General features: G+C 41.9%; 1 protein-coding gene across 10 annotated transcripts in view; it reads left to right on the plus strand.

Moving 5' to 3' along the window:
- The window catches only part of LOC139995526 (uncharacterized), a 261,227-nt gene that overhangs the window by 132,524 nt on the left and 105,720 nt on the right, over positions 1-22,983 (plus strand). For all 10 annotated transcript variants that reach the window (XM_072019115.1, XM_072019116.1, XM_072019111.1 and 7 more), the window contains one exon: positions 22,058-22,090. In XM_072019115.1, the coding sequence (XP_071875216.1) occupies positions 22,058-22,090 (33 nt within the window). The remainder of the gene's footprint in view (positions 1-22,057; positions 22,091-22,983) is intronic.

Genomic DNA, 22,983 nt, shown 5'->3' on the forward strand with positions numbered 1-22,983 from the left:
CGAGAGACTGCAGTCTGGCCTCGCCTGGACCCGACTTCTCCTCGCTTCTCTCTTTCCCTCCCGCGTGTCCAACGATAGCTCGCGAGACTTCGAAGGCGTAGCCAGGCTGGCTGCTGACCAACCGATAAATAAAATAACTCGATTCCGTTTTTATCCAGTCGATGCTGCTTCGTCCCTCTTTTACTCTTTCGAGTACGCAATTTCTGTTTCGAGGTTCTAAACTTTAGAACACGTGAATTTGGCGAATGGCCTACTTTGGTAAAACATCCCTCTTATTCGAAGAAAGTCTTTTTATCTTTGCCAGTTACATTTGTTGAAAGGTCGCTTGTGATGTTTTTATAGCTATATAGGATTCTATAAAATATTCCCATTCTTCGCCACCTTTTTGCCATCTTCCTCGCTCCTGAACTTTTCTCCTTCGTATCCTTTTTTCTAATCTTTCTTCCAATATTTTCCTTTTTCCGCTTTGTATCGTCAGCCGAAGTCGCAGTCGCTAGTACACCCTGGTAGCTGTGGTTCCCCTCGGTCCCTCGAACGGGCCGTAGTACCATGGGCAGCCCGGTAGTTGGAAGCGCGAACTTTTTTCTCAGCTATCGGCCCGGTGGATCGCGCTGCGATGCTGGACTGCAATCAGAATTGATTATAGCCTGCCGAAACTGCGCCGCGGTCCGGCGCGTTCATATTATACAACTCGCCCGCGGCCCAGCCGCGTCTCTCGCTCGCTCGCACGCCGTCTCCCCCTCGAGTCAAGATCATTCGAGGAGGGCCGCTGGCTTCTTCCCTCCCGTCGTCCCTCCTTCGATATGCACGCTGTCCCGTGCCCAACGTCACTGACCCACTCGTGCCGTGCCTCCCGAGGGATTCTCTCGTCCTTTGTCGGACCGGCCGGCTGCCCCTGCGCTTCCTTTTTCCCGAATTTCGAGACCATGTCGCTCCGTACAGTCCTGAAAACGGCGCTTTGCAAGGAAAATGCGGGTAAAGGCTGTGTCTGGAAGTTAAGTGATGATTTTGGAGAAGAAGTTTAATCCAACGAGTGTATGAAAAAGTATTAAACTTTAATATCGCAATTAAAATCAACATAGATACTTTGTAACCATATGCGAAGGATGAGAATTCGAGTGATAATTTCTCCACAAAAACAATATACGTAGAAACCTGTAGTTAATTGCTAGATTTGCAGTGGTGACTTTGTGCGATGTTGGCTTATGTCTCTAATGTTGCAATGTACGCCAGAGCGTAATAGTTGGATCGCAATTTGCGATATTTTTGTGCAAAGATATGCGTCTGGTTAGAGTTACGTATACGTTATTGTGACTGGCAACTTTTATAATATATAAAACTGTATCTTATACGAAAGCCATAAAGTGTCAGCTCTGCAAGCTTCTTGCAAAGTTTCGTTTACTTGGTATCCAATCAGACAAATATCTCGGCAATCTTCAGGATGGTACGGAGGCAAGTAATATTCTGCAGCATCGGAAACGTTAATTAATAGGTCGTACATCAGTGAAACCGAAGGGTGTGTACCGCAGAAGTGATTTAATATCCGCTTTAATTAGTTTGAAAAACGCCCATTGAGAAAAAGAGAGCCCTACGCCTTGCACGCTACTTTGCTACGTTTTATTTCGATGCACTTGGCTATCAAGGCCGCGTGCAGTTTAAAGTTCACCGTTCAACCTGTTCTTTCAAGAATGGATATTCCTACGAACAATTCTTCCTTAATCGTCACAAATTTCTCATAAAATATACGATTTGTTAATCCATTTGTTAATCTTCACACGTTCGTGCAATCATAAAAATATTTTTCGATAGTTGTAACTTGGCTATGAACATCGTCTTTCTCTAAACCCTTCCTCCGTTAAATATTGCTAGACGTCATTCTTCGTTTTACCTATTTCAAAGGAAAGATCTGCCATTTGGTTCTTCATCGATTCGAGGCAATCGTTCCACCCCTGAAACGTTCGTGAAAGAACTTCCAAGAAACTGGATTGTTTGAATCGAGCCTACTGGTATTCCACGGCTGTTTATACGTAACGCGGACAAGAAAGCGGACATGTAACTGCATAGACTTTTTTTTTTAATGGCAACTAAATTCTCGGTAGAATTCCAACAGTGTTCAGTGGCGATCGCTGCCGCGGCGCCCGATATTTCTCATAAATCGGGAACTATATCTTGGACGAAGTCAAGGTCCGACGACGTGGAATGCAGTAAAGCGCCGCGTATTTCGCAAACGACCGGGTATTAAGTTTGAGCCACAAAGTACCATATTTGTCATTATTTTCTGGAAAGCGGTAAAAGTGGCCGTGTGCATGTTCGGAGAACAAGTGCGTATTTTAATGGCTCAGTGTCTCTGCTCTTGGAATACTATTTAAGACTTATCGAGTCGTTGTTTTTGTAATCTGCGTTAAACGTTGTCGAGCACATTTGACGTACGTCGCTCGACAGTTTTTGTAGTAATATTAAAATCGCATCTTAATTTCGAAATTTATCTATTTTCGCAAATTATAACCTGTCGATATTGTGGCGTAGTAGACGCTTATCATTTCGCTTTTCTACGGTAAACATCGCGATGACAACATCACCCTGATCGTAGAATTCCGCAGTTTTTTCCCACTTTTTATAGCGTAGAAGAACATCGAATGATATGTATCGACTGAGTAATGAAACCTATCGAAGCGTAAAATGTGAGTTTTTATGAAACTTTCGCGCTGTGCTTCGCGGCGCGGTGTTTGGACCAATACCTTTTTCTGATCACATTACGTCAACCTTATTACAGCTTATGCAACGATAGAAAATCGTAGCTCGATATCGCGGTGCGTAGCTGGTCGTTAGTAGAAAGTTATATCCATTTACGTGATATGAGAATAGCTTCGAGAATCACGAGTCATAGCCATGAACATTTTGTACGGTTAAGAACGGTGATTTCCGTGATACAATCGATGCTCGTCTGCTTCTTCAAACGATATCAGACGCGACTTCTATATTTATCTATTAGACAGAATACGATCATCTTATCTTGCGTGTCTTATTTTAACAAATATTTCGTTCGATGACTTTTCCAGTCCATAAAATTTCATCTTTGCCGAGACGATAGCCTTGACAAGATTTGATTCTTCTAGTGATTCAAAGATCTTAGTTTTTAGTTCGAAACAGTATATTCGAGATAATATCCACGAACGATATAAAGCAATGGAATTACTTTGTACGTATCTACAATTGCCTCGTCCTCGATATTTACAGATAATTTGGAGTGAAATTTTATCAGCATCGTCGATGTAATTTTCGCGTTTGTCCGCCTATAAATCGCGCGCGGGCTTTAAGACTCGTTTAATTCTTACACCCTGTTGAAAGTTAATAGGAAGCGACGAAGAAAGCGTGTAAGTGGCCGATGGGTGTTGCCAGACGTAGCTGGGCACGCTGCTAAAGGGTGGGGAAGGGCGTAAGAAAAAAATGTTCCTACAACCCCTCGACAGTTCTCGCTGACTCCCTAAGTCTTCGAAGCGTAACTTAGCATACTTTATTTGATTTTTTGTATTGGATAATAGTCTCAGGTAATAGGGTGGCTGCGAACCAAGCCGGAGAAATGGCAGGGTTGTCGAGCGAATTTTCACGCTCTCCCACTACTGTTGCATTAACAAATTTACATTTTTTAAATGGAAGGGTCGCGCTCTCTCGGGGTGATAACTTGCGGCCCATTTGTTCCTAGGAGAAATGAAACCGCCGGCGACGTTGCATCTTAATAAAGAATGTAGCGCGACTTTGCTTGCTAAATTGCAAGACTTACAACGTGCTTTTTCATTCGAGATCTGGATGAAAAATGATAGTGGCCTTGAACGTCAGGATAGTTTCATTATTTTCCAATAGTTCGTTTTTAATCCTCATTAACTACTCGCAAAGTATCTCGTCTGTTAAGTATATACTTAGCGTAACAAGCTCGCAACGAATTTACTCGCAACTAGCAACACGACCGCGATCCATCTTCTTAATAATTGCACGAGAAATTGTAGCAAAATTTTTTCTTCAAACAATAACAAGCTCGCAACATAATCACGATCCTTGTATCTAATAATCACCCTGAAAAAATTGTAACAAGAAGCTAAGTCTTTAGTAACAAGTTGCTGATCCTTAAGAAGGAAACAGGCGATTCCGTTCGAAGTCCGACGAATGACAATTTGCTTCGCGATCCGCTTTCTTTGCTTACCTTCGAGGAGGCAGCAACAAACGAGATCTCGTTTCGTCTGGATGGTTCTCTTCATAATTTGTCCGGCGTGCCTCGTCTGGCTCCTTAATGTCCGCGCATTATCCCGCTATCATATTAACCCTTTCGTTTAAGGTACATATTGGGCTACCATGTGTCCATTAGCATTACATGAAACCGCGACGATAAGATCACGAGACCTATTCTATGCGGACGGCGATACATTTATACGGACTATCGACGTCCAGTTACACCGGCCTCCAAACACGGTCTCATTACCTAATGATTGACTGACTGACTGCTAGCGAGCCGAAGTTAATCGACCTGGAAATGTCGGGAGACCGCGTTAAGAAGTTAAATCATACGGTACATTCATCGTAATTATTCGCAATTCAAGTGGATATCGCCAGGATTACCTGTACGTAGACAGAGTGACCGGTGAATTTCATTGTGCTTCTTCCGCCTCTTTATCTTCTTTCTTTTCTACTTTTATTCGACAGGTAATTTCTGAATACAGGATACGCATTATCATGGTTGTGGTAGGGTTTATGAATAAATCGCTCCTGGGACAAAGAAGTTCTTTTCTCAGTCTCCCAATTCTACGCGCATTCTCTTTTTGTGATCTTCGTTATTCTCTGAGAATGTCTTCGAATTACCACGGTTAACTTTATATACTCTTAATAGTATTCTTTATACAAATTATTATTGGTAGAAAATTGGTATGATTAAATTCTATCTTTGTTATATTAAAATTATTGCTACCATCTGGCATAACATTATACCTACTATTCAGCCTCCTAGAAGCCAAGGTGATCAACTTCACCTTGCGTCAATTTCTTGATGTCGAAGCTTTGGTAAGTCAAGTAACCTCGTTACATAGGATAAGATGTTCAAGTTTGTCGTATCGATCGCTTGAAATAAAAAATTACTCCCTTCCAATCCTTCTTTTTTCGAGTGATTTACTGTACGCGCGGAATCGCGGTTAGGTTCTCTGGAAAAAATGATAGCGGCCACGATATATCTGTCCCGCGGCGTGCAATCTTTAAAACATATGTTTTTGGTAATCGTTCGCGCGGTTCTATTATCGGGCCAGGGATATAAGGAACTGGTGAGGGGCGAAGGGGGGCGGCCGAATCCGGGGGAACATGCTCGGGGCGCGAATCTATACATATTTAATGAGAGCACGCAGTTGTAAAAAGCAGCTGGCGAATTGCTCCCCGGCAGAGTGACTCGGCCAGATACTTTTATTCAAATCTCACAGCCACCGCGCGGAGATGCTCCTCGCGGGAGTCGCGGAAGGCATATCAAAAGAAAAATGCTCTCGCCGCCTTTCCCGCATGCATAAACATAATCCCCGCATAATGTATATTTCAAAGTCTTCCGCTCGGCATCACTGCTCATTACTATTAGATTGATACTCGCCATCCCCATCCTTACGGTTCCCCTATACACCCTCGTTTCTGTTTGGCCTGAACCTTCGATATAATCTTTGACGCGTGTCTTTGTTTTTGGATAAAACTTCTCTTTGCTTCATGTTCATTGAGTATATGGTGGGGGTAAGTGTTTCTCTCTATAATTTTTAAATAGATGATTCGTGACGACATGATTCAGCTTGCAATGATAAATGTTTGCGATCAGATAATTTTTTAAAATGAAGTAAGATACTTCATATGAGAAGAGGAAATTAAGCCACATGACTACGTGCGTAGAATACATATAAAAATACTGTAAACTAATCATTGCGAACGTGTAAGAAATTGCTTGAACTGATTGAATATCATAATATCTAAAATACTTTGCCTTAACAACTTTAAGCATAAAAAAGTTAATAGCTACGAGTAACACCGAGACTCTCATGTTTTGAAGTTATTGCGTTTGTTTTTTGTTTTCGTTGATTATTCCAGAACATTTTCTTCGCCACATTTCTCGTCTCACATTTTCTTTCCATATTTCATACTATATCAAAATATTTGTTAAATAAGTTGAAATACTTCCCGTAAAATGCATAACCATATTTTTCTTTCACAAGTATTTAATAGTATAAATGAAATTTAAAACAATTTATCTATATGCATCTAAATATTTAACATTATTTTGACTTCGAAGTAACTAGTAGACAAAAATGGCCGTCGGCAATAAATCCGCTCAGATTGTGTCAGCATCCGATCGTCGAATTATACGGTTAATCTTTCAAATATCGTTTGAATTTTCAATCGTGAAAGTGTTATGAGTGATATATTAGTGATGTGTTACGAAAGTTTAGTTCTTTTGGTATTTTTAACTTGTATATACCATCGAATTTGCAGTCCACCTTTATTGCGTCTATAGGATGAAGTTCAACTTTTTTGGTAAAGTTTTTCCTTTTTCTTAATTCGTTTGATTTCTGTAATTACACGTTGAAATTAATTGTAATAATAGCGATACTTCTGCGATCTTTCAAAGTGTCACTTTATTCACGTACTATGACACTTGTTCTTCTCACGTATTCAGACAATGATTCTATTTGTTAAGCCACAGTCGATAATTATCGATCGATTACTTCGTCGATAACATTCGTATAGGTTAGGAATCTTAAGCAGTATTGACTAAAATGAGTCAGTCGCTAATAACGTAATCAAGATGAATAAATTTAGATAAAGTGAAATAGTCGATCAAGGATTACGACGATCGCTTAATTATGATAAATAGATAATAACATCGTAAATAAGTTATCTTTATATAATATATCGAGAACAAATTTCTAGCTTCTATTAAATGGAAATTTTCATGCGATAACATTCTCATGATTCGATAGGAGAAGCAAACGGAAAAGAAATCAGAAACGAATAATCAACAAAATATGAAAAGTTTTTCTTCTGGCTCGATCAAAAGATACAGTCGTGCAGGTAGAATCGGCGCAATTAGACGAGTTGAGAATTTCAAATATGCTCGGGTGCACCGCGTGAGACGCCCGTGAATCACCGAACAGAACTTCGACATACATAAAAATGAATTACTCGCGCGAAACGAGATAATAATGAGACAGTCGGGCCCCGTTCGACGTTGCCTCGAACGCATACAAATCCGAGTAGCAGCTCCCTGCAGGAGTTATCGCGATATTTCACGTGACGTACAAACAAGGGGGTGCGGATTTCTTCGTTAAAACGCGATTTAAATCTGAAATATACCTTCGTTGCCAATTTCTCGTTTCCTATTAACTAGCTCCATTTTTATTTCTCGCTTTCCTCGATAAATTTTACGAAAGATTTCAATCAAATCTGTTTTTAAACAAAATGCATTAAATTAGCGTAATATTACATTTTTACACATCCTATGCCCTCTGTGTACTTCTTTATTTATTTAAATCTGTTTCTTGCATCTATCTATTGCGCTCATTAGCAACTACGTTAATGTACACAAAGATAAGTATTTTTTAGTTTCTCATGTATGCATAAGCGTTTGCAGTCTACTAATGAAACAATAATTCAGCACCTTAAACGCGTGAAACAACAGTTGCAAATTGAACGTTTCGAGGCAGCCCTTTACGATTGACTCGGCTAGAGGTGGGCTAGAGACCGGATCGATAGTCGTTCGATATTTATTCAGAGCGCGTAAAGCAAGATATTACGGTGCCCCGTGGCGAAACGGAGGAACGTGAATGTAGGTAAGCGGCGCGTCTGCTTTCGAGCCGCATCGGTCCGACACCGGTTAGGTCGAGTTGAATCGAGTTGATAAGGTTAACTGAGAGATACGGGGGCGTAGGGAGGTCAAGTGATTGTGTAGGCGGTACTGTTCGTCGTCGCCACATACCGCCGCGATTAACGTCGTATACGCCCGTATACGTGCGTCCGTGTAAACGCGCCTTTCGGCGGGAGCGCGAACCTCTGATTAGACTGAACTTCTGATTAAACTGTCCCGAGAACGCATTTACACTCTTCCTTAGTCTTGTTGCGCCTATGTCGTATATTTTTGAGAATTGGACCGTAAGAGGTGAACGTTTGAACGTTCTTCATTTGTAATGTAGAACTTTCATTCTTAAAATTAGATTAGTTTGTGTTGTTTGCGATGTAAAAAATTGATAGATTACATGTTTGATTATTGTTAACATGTGAAAGACTTAAGGCGCAATTTAGGTGCAGAGATATGCTTTAAAGTTAGAATTATTAATTGTAATTTTTGATGCTCGATTCGGCTGTGTACACAACGTATTTTTAGGTACAATTTATTTCGTTGATATTCTATGCATAGACTGTACACGTGAATTTTTTATAACGTTTGATTTATTCAATTTGAACGAAAAAAATCGTAATTTGCTGATAATCGTAAATCCGATATCATTAACGAGGGTTAATATCGTCAGGCAAGAGGTCAGGAATGCATAGATGCGATCATCGGATGCATAATTAACCTACTAGGCATCTTGGTCCATATGTAGGTATGCTGTCCCTTTAAATCCAAGTAGTATAACGTGTATCGTTTAGATCTTTTTCGATATTTTATATATTTCTAGTTAACACGATATTCTCTAGAAATATTAAAAATGAATCATCATCGTCTGCCGCTTATATTCTGAACACGACGTATGTTTTGGTGTGAACGCGACTTAATCGCGAACAATCTCAAACAAGCAGCGCCAATTGAAAGGATGACTGTGACCGAGTTGAACAAGGGTTCTCAGCATATCCACTTGGCAATTCTCCGTTCAAAAATGACATTTCCTTATTTAACCAAACGTTCATTGCTTTTGCTCGAGAAGATATCGAACGAATATCTTTACGATCAGTATCCCTCGATCGTAAATCGGAAATGCTTGTCTCGTCGAACGTCGACGCTACTATACAATCAGTAGGTCAGTAGTATTCGTATATGAAGCCATTAAGTAATCAGAATACCTATTGTACTTAGGTTGATTAACGACAGTAGTCTGGTAAATATCGTGTTCAATGAATACTAAGCGTTTCAAGAGTTCGTACATCGTTTATAAATCGTTTATATAGCCATTGAGGCACGAGGTATTGCATCGTAATATTTTTCGTGGCACAGACCATCGTTCTATTAAGTTACCGTTCCGCTTTTTTCTCGTTTTTAAAGAACGATTGAATGAGAAAGGAACAGAATCGACTCGTGGATGTTCCGATTTATCGATGATTCTCTCCGGTAGTGAAACGTTTCTTCAGCCTACGACTAGTCGTAGTAAGTCAGTGAATCGTAACGTGGAAGAACTTGTTTTCATTCCGATAATCGAACTACAGCGATCAATCTTTTTTTCTCTTCGTCCATCTTTATTCAATCTGTTTTTCTTCCTCGCAGTGCTTAATTCAAGCTACAGAATTCGAAATTTACCTCTTTCCTCCTTTCATAAATCATCTGTATTTCGCGATACATATCAGTTTCATAGTAGGAAAAATTGTGCACCTGAACGTCCCAATATTCGATTCGAACTACAGATATTCAGCTTCGATTTTACAAACAGCTATGAAAATTAAATTATAGGAAATATATATATATATACATATATATACAAAGTACATACTTGAAATATATAGAAAGAGATTTACACAGATACTTTCAACATTTATGCGATTCGTTTATCAGAATCTACCACCCATATTGTATCACGTAAGAACACACTACTTTCTACCTTCACGATCCTTTAACAACATACCACTTTACTCTGCACACATTTCGTTCAGCGTCGTTACTATTTTACCACATAAAGCATACTATTTCCTACCACTTTCATCATTCCGCTATTATTACACTATATTCTACTATTCAAACATATCATCACTATAACTCTGCTCTTGCCATCATCGTTGTTTTGCCACATAAACACATCACTCTGTACTACATAAACATTTTTCTACCATTTTCGATGCTCTACTCTTACTATGTTCTACTCTACTATCGAAACACGCAAGTTTTACCATCAACGTCGCTTTGCTACAAAAGCACACCACTATTCGTCGTCGTTATTCCACCGCATAAACACACCACTAACTTTCAATTGATTAAGCTAGAAAAGAAATTTCTACAATATATATCTTGCTGAATAGATTCACCGACAAAGAGTCGACTTACAGCAGCTAAGCGGACACTGTTCTATCTCTTTCAGTAATTTCGCATACAAACTACGTACGTTGCACCATGTTACTTAAGAGATGTTAACAAACGTCGAACGGGAGCTCGGTAACGCGTGGTAACCGCGCAGCTTCTTTGCGCGTCTCGCTACCCGCTGTGCGAAAGCCGACTTCCACCGTGATGCCTTGGTATCACGATGTGTACCGGATGCCGTGGTGGTGCGCGTCGATCCTTTCTTGCGGCGAACCAGTCGCCCGTTCCCTGAAGGGTTGATAATTCGCCGATTAAATTGAAAACGGCGGGGCTAATTGTGCCGCGGCTGTATTATTCATTGGATCCGGCGGGGCCACAGCTTCGGTACACCTCGTGTTGCGGATCGAGTACCGTACTCGAGTACCGTACGCGGTCCCGCGGTTTTTATCCAGCGCGGAACAGACGCCGAATACGGCGCTTGTCCGAGAAAAAGGCCGGCTTTCCTTCTGCTGCCGCGTTCTTACCGCGAGTCAACGTTTTCGGCTCCGCTGTAATTGTTTTTGTTTTTGCTACTCTATCTGTGGGGTTTCCCTTAATCCCGTCGGAAATTTGTTGAATCGACAGACATGGGGGGTATCGAGGAATATAATGCTTTTTCTTTCTCGCGGATAAATAGGCAGTCGGATCGAATAAATGGTTTTTCAGGACTGGGCGTTTTCGATGAAGAAATTTTATATTTTTGGTCACTTGCATCGAAGAAACTGAAGTTTCAATCGGTAGTCGTTAGTTGAGTGATACAAGTAATACGACGAAAACGTATAAGTATAATTAACGTCTCTGTCTGAATTGAAAACGTATTTGAATTTTTCCACAAGCGTCTGCGTATACATTTCGTTAAGATAAATTCACTGGTTGAGATAGTCCTGTAGATTTTAATAGCGAATTTGTTAAAGTATGTTTCGTTCCGTATGATCTTTTTTAAATTTCAACCAATAAATGTATTCACAATCCATGCTCTTTGAGGAATGATACTGTTCTATCTGCATCTGCGGCATGTTTCGTGGTCTCAGACCATCGGCGTCCACCTGTATCGAAAGGCAGGCTTCACAAGCCAGAAAGGGCGTAATTTTACGAGCGAGACTCTGGACAAAGCATCGGGATGCCACGCGGTGGAATAGTTATTAATAACAACCGCGGCCTCGTATATCGTGGATAACGATTCCGAAATACGGACGGTTCGCGCGCCGCGATTCGGCCGTATGATAATCGTCCCTAATAACACACGCGGAACACCGGTTTAACATTCGAAACGGGGGATTACAGCGTTGAAAAATGTATCATGGCGTGGCCTCGCGGTTGGTTACATTGAAATCTTTTCGCGTACCACCAGCGGCGGCTTGCCTCGATGCGAGTATGTACGCATATGGCCATAAGCCGCTGCGGAACAAATGATGCTACCGACACTTTGCATCCGGTTGCAGGGATGAATTCACGTTGAAACGGCCCTGTACACACCTCGTGACGTTAAAAGGTTTTGTCAGCGATCGTTAAGCGATCGTCTCGATGGGCAACTTGGCCACCAGGTTGCCTCTTAAAGCGTGCCTCCCCTCAAAACGTCCCGAGCGTAATAGGGAAGACGAAGGAATTAGCAATTTCGTCAGGCACCGATGTCCGAGAGACCGAGCTTAAAGGGCTGTTCTTCGTTCCGATATAAACTATCCCGGGCAAATGATGATCAGTCTTATGCATAATTTCCGCCGTTCAGTACCGAGAGATCGTACTTGAGATCCGATAAAAATTACATGATATAATGTAGGACGTTGGGCGATTCGTAGCCTACGGCTAATCGGCCGTCGATTCGTATCGTGGCGTTTTTATCGGGGCTCCGGCCACGAAACACGATTACGCGCCGGATCATGTCTTTAAGCCGCGGTGCCGACGATGTTTTCTCCCCCGTGGACACGACGACCGCGCTCCTTGCTCAGGCCTATAACGTTCTCCATAAAAATCCTTAAACGAGATAAGAGCCTTGTTAATCGATACACCGTGAACGAACGATCTATACGCAGCTCCGAATGAAAAAGGCCAGTTCGATTGTGACCGCACCGAACGAACGCCAAGAACCGCGAGACCGCGACAGAATTGTCTGGCCGTTTCTTGCGTCGCGGCTCTCGCAATTTGGCAATACAGTAACGTGAACGAAGATTTGCTGGAAGAATAAAGTATTTTCTTTTATTTAATTTATTTCGCTGATAGAAAATACGATTGAGTATCACGGTAGATGCGTATTTGATAAAATGTTTTAGCAAAGTTAGGTAACAAAGACTTGAAACAGATACAGTATGAAACACAGTTTACCGATTCGTCTGGGCAACTGACTTTAATTTGTACTTGCTTCAAATTATAGCCATTGCGATGGGTATTAACCATTCTATATTCTTTATCGTTGAAAAAATACGAATTGCAAATCGAATCGCACATTCTTGATGTACTATAATGGAAGCAATCAAGATGAAATAGTTTTCCAGGTTATAGGATTTAATCTAAAATAAGAATCACCTTGTATTTCTAAATATCGTATAAAAATTGTTTTATATGTTTTTGAATTTTAATTAACGATATTTTATACGCTTATACAAGTCTTTTCTCATAAAATTACGAGTTCGCGTAGCTTGTTCGATATCGACAAGAAGGTAATGGATGTAGAGTACACAAACTATAATTATGTTTTCGTCGGTGTTGTTAGCGTACTGAGATTACCGTGCGAAGGATTTTATACGATCCTGAACAATCTGTAGGAACATTCTTGCATTTAGTTACGCCATTGATTGAAAATTATCCGCAGAAAATGTCTTTAATACTAACGGCGGAAAAGATCGGATCACGCGTTCTTTTTGCGTTAATGACGAATGCGTTTTGGTTCGATGTCAGAAAATATATTGAGAGAGTAATTTTATTATATGTACACGCTTGTTAAGTATTTTTCAGCCGGAGTTTCCTTTAAACTGCAAACAGTTTACGCAATCTCGTTGCTCGTAGCAAATGAGCCTAGCAAGAAGTACATAAGGAATTTACTCAATAAAACTACGTAAACGTATACAACAAATAGAACGATGATTTGTAGATAGAAAAATGAAAGATACCAAACGGGATATTTCAGATATTATCTCTCTTCTATTAAATAGCAAATTATTATAAAATAATCACGAAATATTTATCTGTGATTATTTAAAATCTATTTTTGCAACAAATAAGATTATCGACGTTAATTAAATCTGTAGATGCGTCGGTACTAAAAATCTGTAAAAAAGGTGGAGGAAGAAAGAAGAAAAAGTATTCGAAAGGTATAGTGAAAGCAGAAAGGAAATAGTTTCTTATCAGAAGCAGTCACGAGCGTAGCTCGTTTATTACTGTGAAAATAATGTTATCTGTGCGTTAAGTTCCACCTCGAGCCGAAAGAAGTTAATTAGGCTTCGGCAATTATGCAAAGTGTCGAGACCACTGTCCGGTCTGATAACTTAACGACATCGATTGTCGCTGTTACAAGATACTTAAAACAGCCAGCCTTCTCGGCGCTTATCTTCCTCGCGTTTAAACCTTCGGCGATTTTGTTTGCTCAAAGTTAATTTCGTTTTTACTCGTTTAACTCGCAACGCTTCATCGAGGAAAGCTGTGTTACGATACAGAGATTACGATGTTTATTTAAGAAATTTATACCGGTTTACTAGCGAACAAAGTTACGTTTATCAACGATATCACTTTTATCAAGTATTTTATATACCTTTCACCTTTCACGCTTTAGTAAGCAATTTCCGCCCAAACAAAGCACGAAGATTTGCTTCTTTATTTTACAAAAAGGAATATCGATGCTGCCAGGCTATCGCCAACCTCGATTTTGAATTTCTCAAACACCTCGCATCCTACTGCTTGGTACATATGCATCTTACTTGGAGTAAAATTCGAGCGCACCTATTACTCAAGCATCTTCCAATATAACCATCGTAGCCATTTGATGTACATTTAAAAGTTCCTCATATTCTCACGCCCTACTGCTAAAATACCTATTTCACTTGAAGGAAAAGTTGTTTATTTATTATTGAAACATCACGCGCTAAACTACCACGATGTATCAGTTAGGTATATTACTATCCTTTTATTTTCGAATTCAAACAATATAAGATATCGTTCAAATGTTTTCAACAATCACGATTAAACGTTAATTTTTCACCTGAATTTCACGTGCGTCCTCTCGCATACATAAAATACCGCACTGCCTCTTACCGATCCGCCTCAAGAGACCGACGAGAAACGCATTAAGAGCGGTCGTGTCCGTGGAAGGCCGTCGGTAGTGGAAATATCGGGGCCAGGATAGATAAGGGAGCAAGGAGAGACAGTTGCAGGAGCAAAGATAGAAGGAGACGGGGAGAAAAAGATCTTGGTCGAATGAGACTGTCCTATTACCCGGCAATACGGTAATGAATCTCGATCGGATGCAAATGAGCTAATTCCAGGGGAATATGGTAGGTAGGTCGAAGTAACGCGGTCGATCGAGAAGGTGGCCGTTTTATACGGGCTGGTGGAGAACGTACGGTTGTGGTGTGTGCGTCGGGGCGAATAAAGGGCCGGTTGCAAGGGTCCAAGTGGCCCGTAGGGCACGTGCACGCACGCATACATTAACACGCGCGTGCTGGCTGCTGACGGAGCGCTCGAGCGGACCAGAGGGAGACCCGAAGCGGATCGGCACACAGGCCGCAGAGCAACACACGCAGACGTTTTGGCGCCACGCCGTGAATCGAGAGCCAATAAATCCACGCTGCCTCATTACTAAGCTTGTCTCTTTAATTGAAATCTCGTGTTTTTCCAAACGCACGCCTCCTTTTTGTCGATCTCCGCGAGAACTTCTCTCTCCTTTTTTCTCTTACTCTCTACCCTTCGCACACGGCGATTTTATTATAAAACTGTGAAAGCGAGGAGACACCTCGCGGCCAACCATATCTTCTCACCCGTTCCACTACCGAGATCCAGAGAACCGTCCTTCGCCGTTTCTTCGTTCCTAGTGGTCTTGTTCCTCCTCTTGTCGTCTCCTGCCGGTATCCAGAAAGGATTTATGCGTCTCGTTCGATCCGCGTACGTTCCGTGATCCGTTTCATCGCCGCTCCGCCTAATCGCTTCGTCACGTCCTGGCTTCGCGTTTTTCAATAAAACCTAAGACTGAGACATCGAATGTTCTACCGAGGTTAGCGTGGACGAGAGTATCAAAGGTGGATGGATTTCTTGCCGATAGCTGGTGATCGACAATGGTCGTGGAACGGACTCGTTCGTGGCGTGGGAATGTCCTGGAATTGTCTACGCCTTTAAGAAATTGTCCTTATAGAAGAAACGTTCTCGGTTTTGTGCTTGCGATTCGCAGAAGTATGAGTCGACAGAGTTAATGATATCGCGAAACTTTAACGGCTATCGCGAAAATAGTACGTGCATTTATTAACTTAGGAAAGTGGTCGATGTTAATGGATTTCTGATCGCCAGGTCTATAAATGACAATTTTCGCGTCATTATAAAACGTTTAACGAGATCGCGAATGATTCGTATACATCGTATTAAATATTTTTAACCAGATACTTATTATCGTAGATATAATTTTTTTTACTATTTTTAGCCGACTTTTTAACTCGAAAAGCACTTCACCAAACCCAATTAAGACCCAATCTCACCTCGTTCCACTAATTACCTCGCTTATTGCAACAAATATCCAATCGCCCGAATCTTTGCTCCATACACGGCGCTCGATCGAACGAAACCAAAGGAATCATACGCGTGTCCATTTTTCCGAAGAACGTTGCAAAGTAAAAAAGCGTGTTCGATCAGAGCGTGAAGGTGCGACGTGACGCAAGTCGGAAGGGGAAAGCGAGCATTGTCGAACGGAACTCGACGTCAACCTATTCCCTCGATCGAACCGTCGATCTCGATTCCATCCATTTTTCTATACGTCGATTTCGATCGGTGGACGCGTGTTTCGCAACGCCACGAGACCAGAATGTCATAACGCGTGTCAATCGGACGTTTTCTTCGTCACGAAAGCTGCGTTCGAGCGAGACCGATGCTTTTTGTACGTGGCCAGCCAACCGTAATCTTAACCAGGTTAACGTAAAAAGACTAATCACCGAACTACGGACGTTTTTCCGCGGCGGAAAAACGCGCAACCGTGACAATTCGCCGTGGAATTGGATGATTTTGCGGTATTGGATTAACAGCAAAACGTTTTCTCCAGCAACGCCGTGTTCGTACAGGGAAAACGTGATAGAAGCGTGCCATTACGCTCCCTACGCGAAATTGTATCGTCTAGAAGAGCCGAGTATCGTTGCACGAACGATTCCTTGTTTCTAACGTAGATGTCTGCGATCCTGTGGATCGTTTTGCATGTCGTGTTTGCGTTCTTGCGGTTTTAACGAGAAGCGACCAATGTATGATGAAAGTATAATAGGATTGTGTTTGAGGTTGCAATCGAATTAGAAGACGCAGCAGACGAGGGTTTGTTTCTCACGCGTTCCTCGAACATCGATTCCTTTTTTAAAGATGTATGAATAATTCTTCATATCGTGTCCTTTTCCAACTTTTTGGTCGAAGATATGTAACGCGCTCAATTTTAAGGCCAAACGCGTTCGAAGTTTACCTGTATGTATCGTAAAGAAAGAGAACTTACCACCGTTAAAATTAATATCAACCCCTGGAACAACCAACAAACTACAGGCAACTACTAACAAGAAATTAAACGTTTCTAAACATGCTCCGAACAGCATCGTTCGTATCTCATCCATTACCCCAGGCAATGAAACTAGAAGGCAGCGAAGAAACGACAGAAGAAAACACGGCACTGGTATCACCGGTGAACAACGATAACGACAACGAGGGCAAAAACCAGGAGACCAGGAAAGAAACGATCCATATCAATTTATCCGATCGGAAAATGATCGTGGAGCCGGTCGAGGAGCAAATGCTCTATCTCTCTCTTGTTGATCCGGCGTAGCCGTGTGGGTCGCGCGAGCGAACCGCGACGCGCTCGTTAAAGATCACAGCTGAAATATCGCGTCCCCGGTGCGTTCGAGTATATTTGAGCCGGACCTCTGGTTACGTGTCCTCGTGGCTGTCGCCGTGAAAAAAGTTTGAGTCCCTTGCAAGACAGCATCCTGCCGGTCAGTGATCCTGGCGTCGGCTCGGCCGTGGCCGTTTCGCTGTAGGTATATATTCAGCATGGGCGCGCGGTCCACGTTCCAGCTTGTGACGAAACGCGTATCGAGTAGAAAGAGAGCAAGAGCAACGGTAAAACGGGAGAAGGAGAGAATGGAAGAACGAAAGGAGAAGGGAAGAAGAGAGAAGTAGTGAAAGAACAGAGGGCAGAAGCATAGCTGGCGCATTATCACATACGTTAAGTTTTTCTACCTCTATTGGCCCAGAGCGAGGCCACGAAAAACGACTGATTAATCGAACCAACACGGCGAACATTCTTGCGGCCGCATATACAGCCTCGAGAACCAGTAGCAGGCTTGCCTCTCTTCTGGAACACCACACCCGACGCTCCTACATTCGCACGGATGTCGGGAGAAGAGACACGAGGCGGCACCACTGAAAAACCCTCTCTTCCAATACCGTCAGAGACCCAGGCCCAGTTCCGCCGATGTCTCTTCGGACGAAAACCGGAATGCGTTTCTTATCCGGCCACCCGATCGTTCGTGAGTATCTCTCTCTTTCTAGCTGTCCGTCTCTCGCTCACCCTCTCTCTCAACTTACAATTAACGCCGGTACAATACCATACGGATTACGGATGGAAAAAGATTTCAGGGAATCGGTCTCGTTAGACGTTAACGCCAAGCGATTTCGAGTAATGGTTCGCGAGTATGGAAGTGAATTTTCAGATTGGATTTCTATGAAGTAATTTTGAAGGGGATGAGTGTGGAAAACGGGTTACAAAGTTGCGACGAGCGTTGAAGGTTGAACCTTCGACAGAAAGAATCGATAGCGACGTTAAAGATAGGAGATTTAAGTGGAGTTCTGGCAATTGGTTCTTCGATAGGGGAGGCTTTGGAAAAGGGATTTGAGATGCGTTTAAGGAAGGTTTCCATAGTATCCTTGTACCTGGTGATTTTCCACAAATGTTTTGCCAAATTTTATAAATTCACATCAGACAACTGGAAACCAAACACGATCGTCAACGACTGAAAAGAAAGAAGGGAGACGACCCTAAAAATCTCGTACCCTCCGACGTTCCTCTTTACACAAGGTGTGGCAAAACGAAAATGCCACTTACTATGCCGACACATCACTTAGTTATTACATACATGTCGCGTTTCCCCCGCCGCGTTTGAGCGTTCTGCTTCAGCTCGCCGTGTTTCTGCGTTTATCCCCGCGCGAACTCTCACCCTCTGTAAAGCAACGGCGGGATCGAAAGGCAGCTCGTCCTCGGGACGGACATTCCGCGCAGCCGGTGTTAGGCAAAGTTAAAGTTTACACCGTTCGGCTGCCGGCTCGGCTCGAAACACGTGGTCGCACCATGTGTGGATGCAAACCTCTGCCCCCCGTATTATGACTGCTCGTAAGGCACGTTTGCGGTACGCCTACGTCTTCCGATCTGTTTCGTCTTATCGACACGTGTCGCGAAATGGTGATTTTCTACCGTTGATACGACAATGGTAATTTTCAGAGTCGACTCTGTCGGTTTCTGTATTTTTTGGGGCGAGGGGAGCAATTTTGTTGAAAAGTCGATTCGCGGTGGTATAATAGAATTGACGAAATCGATAAAATTAATAGAATCGTTAGTTCGAATAGAAGCGCAGCGATTAGTTTAGAAAGAAGGAAGAGGACTTTTTGTATAAATTTATAGACTGGCGTTAAAATTGTCGTATATATAGAATCATTTATATGGATGTTTACAGAATCAACCATATGCATTTTGAAATACCTTTCGGTATACTATAACTGCGTAAACACGTACGATAGATGGCATATGATGAGAGAAGAGGCCTGTGTCCAGGTTCGCGCATTCTTCGGGGGACTAAATGCTCGGTAATTTTCGGGCATTACCCCAACTGGTTAATTCGTGTTACGTGAAGCGGGAAAAATAAGACTCAACCGCCTATTTCAGCCTGAAATCATTTGCATTTACTTCACGGCGATTACGGAGTTCGTGGCTAATAAAATTTGAGCAGCTCGAAGACTTCATCATCGATATCGCACGCAAATCTACGCGAAACCTTCAATTTGCTGCACGCGATGCCGATCATCAGTGTGAATTCTGGTAATACCGTTTGCCCGTTTAACGGGAATCTCTCCGTCGAGGCAACAAAATTTTACGGGAAAGTAAGAAACTTTATCCTTCTATGGACTCGTGAAGACACATTGTCGTCAAGTGTCTGAATATACGACGATATCGTCCAAGGTGAGAATCATGGGCTGTTATGCGTATCGTATGAGGTTTTAGGAGTGTCCGATCTGCCAAACTGCAAGCGGTAACGTCCTAACATTAACGACGATCGTGCTTCTGAAGTTAACATTCACTTCCAGAAGATTGGTTCTGCGGATAATAAATATAATAAAAATAAAGCGTAACAGCGCCTGTTAGTAAGAGGAAATGTTGCGATTCGATACTCGCAAGTTCTCAAGAAACTATTCTGGAACAAAATTTCGAAAATCGTTACTTAGACGAATCATCTGAAAATATCTAAAAGATAGAAAAATTCAGAAGATACGAATAAATATATTACGCCTCTCGGTTGTAAAAATATTACGATTACGAAGTATATATTTCTCCAGCGTATCTGATAGAAAGATCAGATCACCGATATTTTACTATACAGCTTTGCTATTCGACCAATTCTAACGAAACCACTGACCGAAATGTTAACTAACGTCGAAACTCCGAACTACCCCCTACGATGTCGTATCGTTTCTCAAAATCAGGATAAAAAAACAGATACCAACTTTAAATTTCCTCTTATTCCAACCTGCCAACTCTTCTCCTTGTCCCATATTATTCCCAACAAATAAGCATGCACGCCACGAGCGAGGCGGATGGTATAGATAGAGGCGCGCGAGAGCGATTTGGTGACATCAAAGTTTAATAAGCGCCATAAGCCGATCCGAACTGCGGCTAAAACTCGTCGAGCAATAAAAGCGGCAATAAAGCGTTCGCCTTTCTCACGTCCCGTGGGTGGAGGTTGTACAACGTTAGACAGAGAAAGTAAAAGATAGAAAGAGGGGGTTGAAGCGTGGCTCGCTTGCATGGTGGTTAACCGAAAGGTTAGAAGGGCGGGAACACATTAGCGGTGGAAGGTGGCGTGCTCATAGAGACGTCCGGTCGCCCAATTACTCCCGCATTAAATCAATGTTCCTACGGGCTTGGGCCATTCCGGCATCCCGGTAATAAACCGTGGCGAACATATCTGCACGACTTACGGTTCATCCCTTCGCGTCGCAGCCACCCCCGTGCCGCGACGCCGCGCTAGGGTGAAACCGGGCCGGGACGCTCGAGAAATGTGCTCTCTGTCGTAATATTTGGCTTTAAATCATGTCCCGTTGACAGGCCCCACTTTCTTCGCACCTTCTGATTCATCCGCGACACCACGCGCACCAACTTCTGATCTCGATTCTCTCATTTTTTTTCGTTCCTTGTCTCGTTTTCTCTCTTTCTCTCTCGGACTTTGCCAGGGTTTTCTTTTTTTAACGTAGTTTCACGATTTTCTAGTTTCAGTTTCACGGGGGTAAGAATGGAGGAAGGAGAAGCCTTTTAGGTGTTTTGTTTTTTACGTTTCGGGGTGAATTTTAGCGTTGTTGTAGGAGTTACGTTGGGCGAGTGGAATCGATGGTAGAGAAAATTGTGATATAGATATTTTTGTGAACGTAAAGTTATTAAAATTTATTCTATGCAACTGCGAGATTAATAGCGTATCGTGACATAAAACTATCTCGCTACTGAAATAGGTGAAAATAGCTACAAAGTTGGGGTTGAAAACGTATTTTACGAAACGTCTCGATTATTGTTAGCTCTTTCCTAAACCAAAGCATTAGCTTCCAATAAAAGCAAACTGCAAGGAACGAACGAATTGAAAAGCTTGCGAATTCGTTCGACAGAGAGTTTTTTTCGAGGGTCTCGCTACTCGTCGAAGTCAAACGAAGTGAAGTCTATGGCCGCGTTCAACCGTGAGATTAGCCTCGCGCACAATTTACGACGGCGATCTTATTCACAGCTAGGCTTTCATATAAAAGCTTTTTCCTGTAAGCTGTGATACGTTCTCTCGGGTCTCGAGACTGGCGTATAGGGGACCGAGCAAAGATCGTACACCATAACAAATTAATATAATCGATATTGTTGCATTCGTCGAGGAAAGTACGATTTTAAATCGCTATTTATGTGAATTTTATTTTTGAGCTTCTTGAATTGCTATATGCAGATCAGATATTTATGAGATATTATATAGTATGCTCGTAATTACAGAAATCATGTCGGATAACTTATAGGTAACTTATAATTACGTACGTAATATCTTACCCGTAATTCATACGGGACACTCGTTCATCTTGAATGAAATATTCTTCAAGATAGATTTCTGATACCATTTAGTACAGTTTTTTTATTATATTTTTATCTCACACGTATAACATTGATTTATTAAGACCCTGAGCTATTTAAATGTCCAGCAACTTATAATCAATCGCAATTGTCTCAATCTTTATGGAAATAATCCAAGTACTTTATTGACTATTATCATTAAATGCATTATTATTAGGATTTTTGATAATATACGAGATTAATAAAATTTTTGTCTTCGCTTGTTTTAGGTATCGAGATGACGCTCTCTGTTGGACAGACAGGTAAGATGACTTGCAGTTAGTACAAGAAACAATTCTCATTTCTAGGATTATCTGTATTCATAAAATGCAATGGTTGGCAAATATTTTTCCATATGTATACATAATATTTCCGGTAGGAATTGCTCGTTAGGACATCTTTGTTTTTCTATTTCTCATTCGTGACAGGCGCTACAAACATAATATTAACGCAGACGAACACGTTTCAAACGTGTTACACAGAACACGTTCCTCAAATATTATCAAACTCAATCTACTCTTTCTCGACTCGATTTATTCGCCACTCGTTCCTGCTTTCTTTCACTTTCTCCAAAACTGTCCAACCAATTTTACGATTTCCTGCCTCAAATCGCTTCCAACAAAGCGAGAAATACCATCGAAAAATATCATTCGAATTACCGCGAAAAACACGTGCCTATCTATCGATCACGCGTATTCCATGCAAACCTTGAACTGACGTCCGTGAAATTAGAAAAGATCCGTGGCGAAGACTCGAGAGTCGAAAGACACACCCGGTGAGGCGTTAGGCGTTGGTAACACCGTTTTAAACGATCCTTCGACTCTCGATGTATTCCCTCCCGCGAGGAGCGACAGATGCAGAAAAAGAGAAACTCTTGGAAAAAAACGAGAGGAAGAAGAAAAACGAGGGAACAAAGATCGAAAAACGAAAAAAACGTGGTGGAGAAAGACAGAAAAGGTAGCGAAAACAGGGAACAACTAGGGATATAGAGGAGTGAAGGGGCGAGGTGAATAATACAGAGAGATTGACGTCGCGACGCAATTCCATTGTTTAAAGTGAGCACGGAAAGAGAGAGAGAACGGAGACAAGCGGTGGAAGCAATGAGCAAGGCAACGAGCTTTGCCACGAGGTTCTTGCCCACTGGTATAAATCAACT

The sequence above is a fragment of the Bombus fervidus genome, chromosome 16 (assembly GCF_041682495.2).
Source record: "Bombus fervidus isolate BK054 chromosome 16, iyBomFerv1, whole genome shotgun sequence".
Classification (NCBI taxonomy): Eukaryota; Metazoa; Arthropoda; class Insecta; order Hymenoptera; family Apidae; genus Bombus; species Bombus fervidus.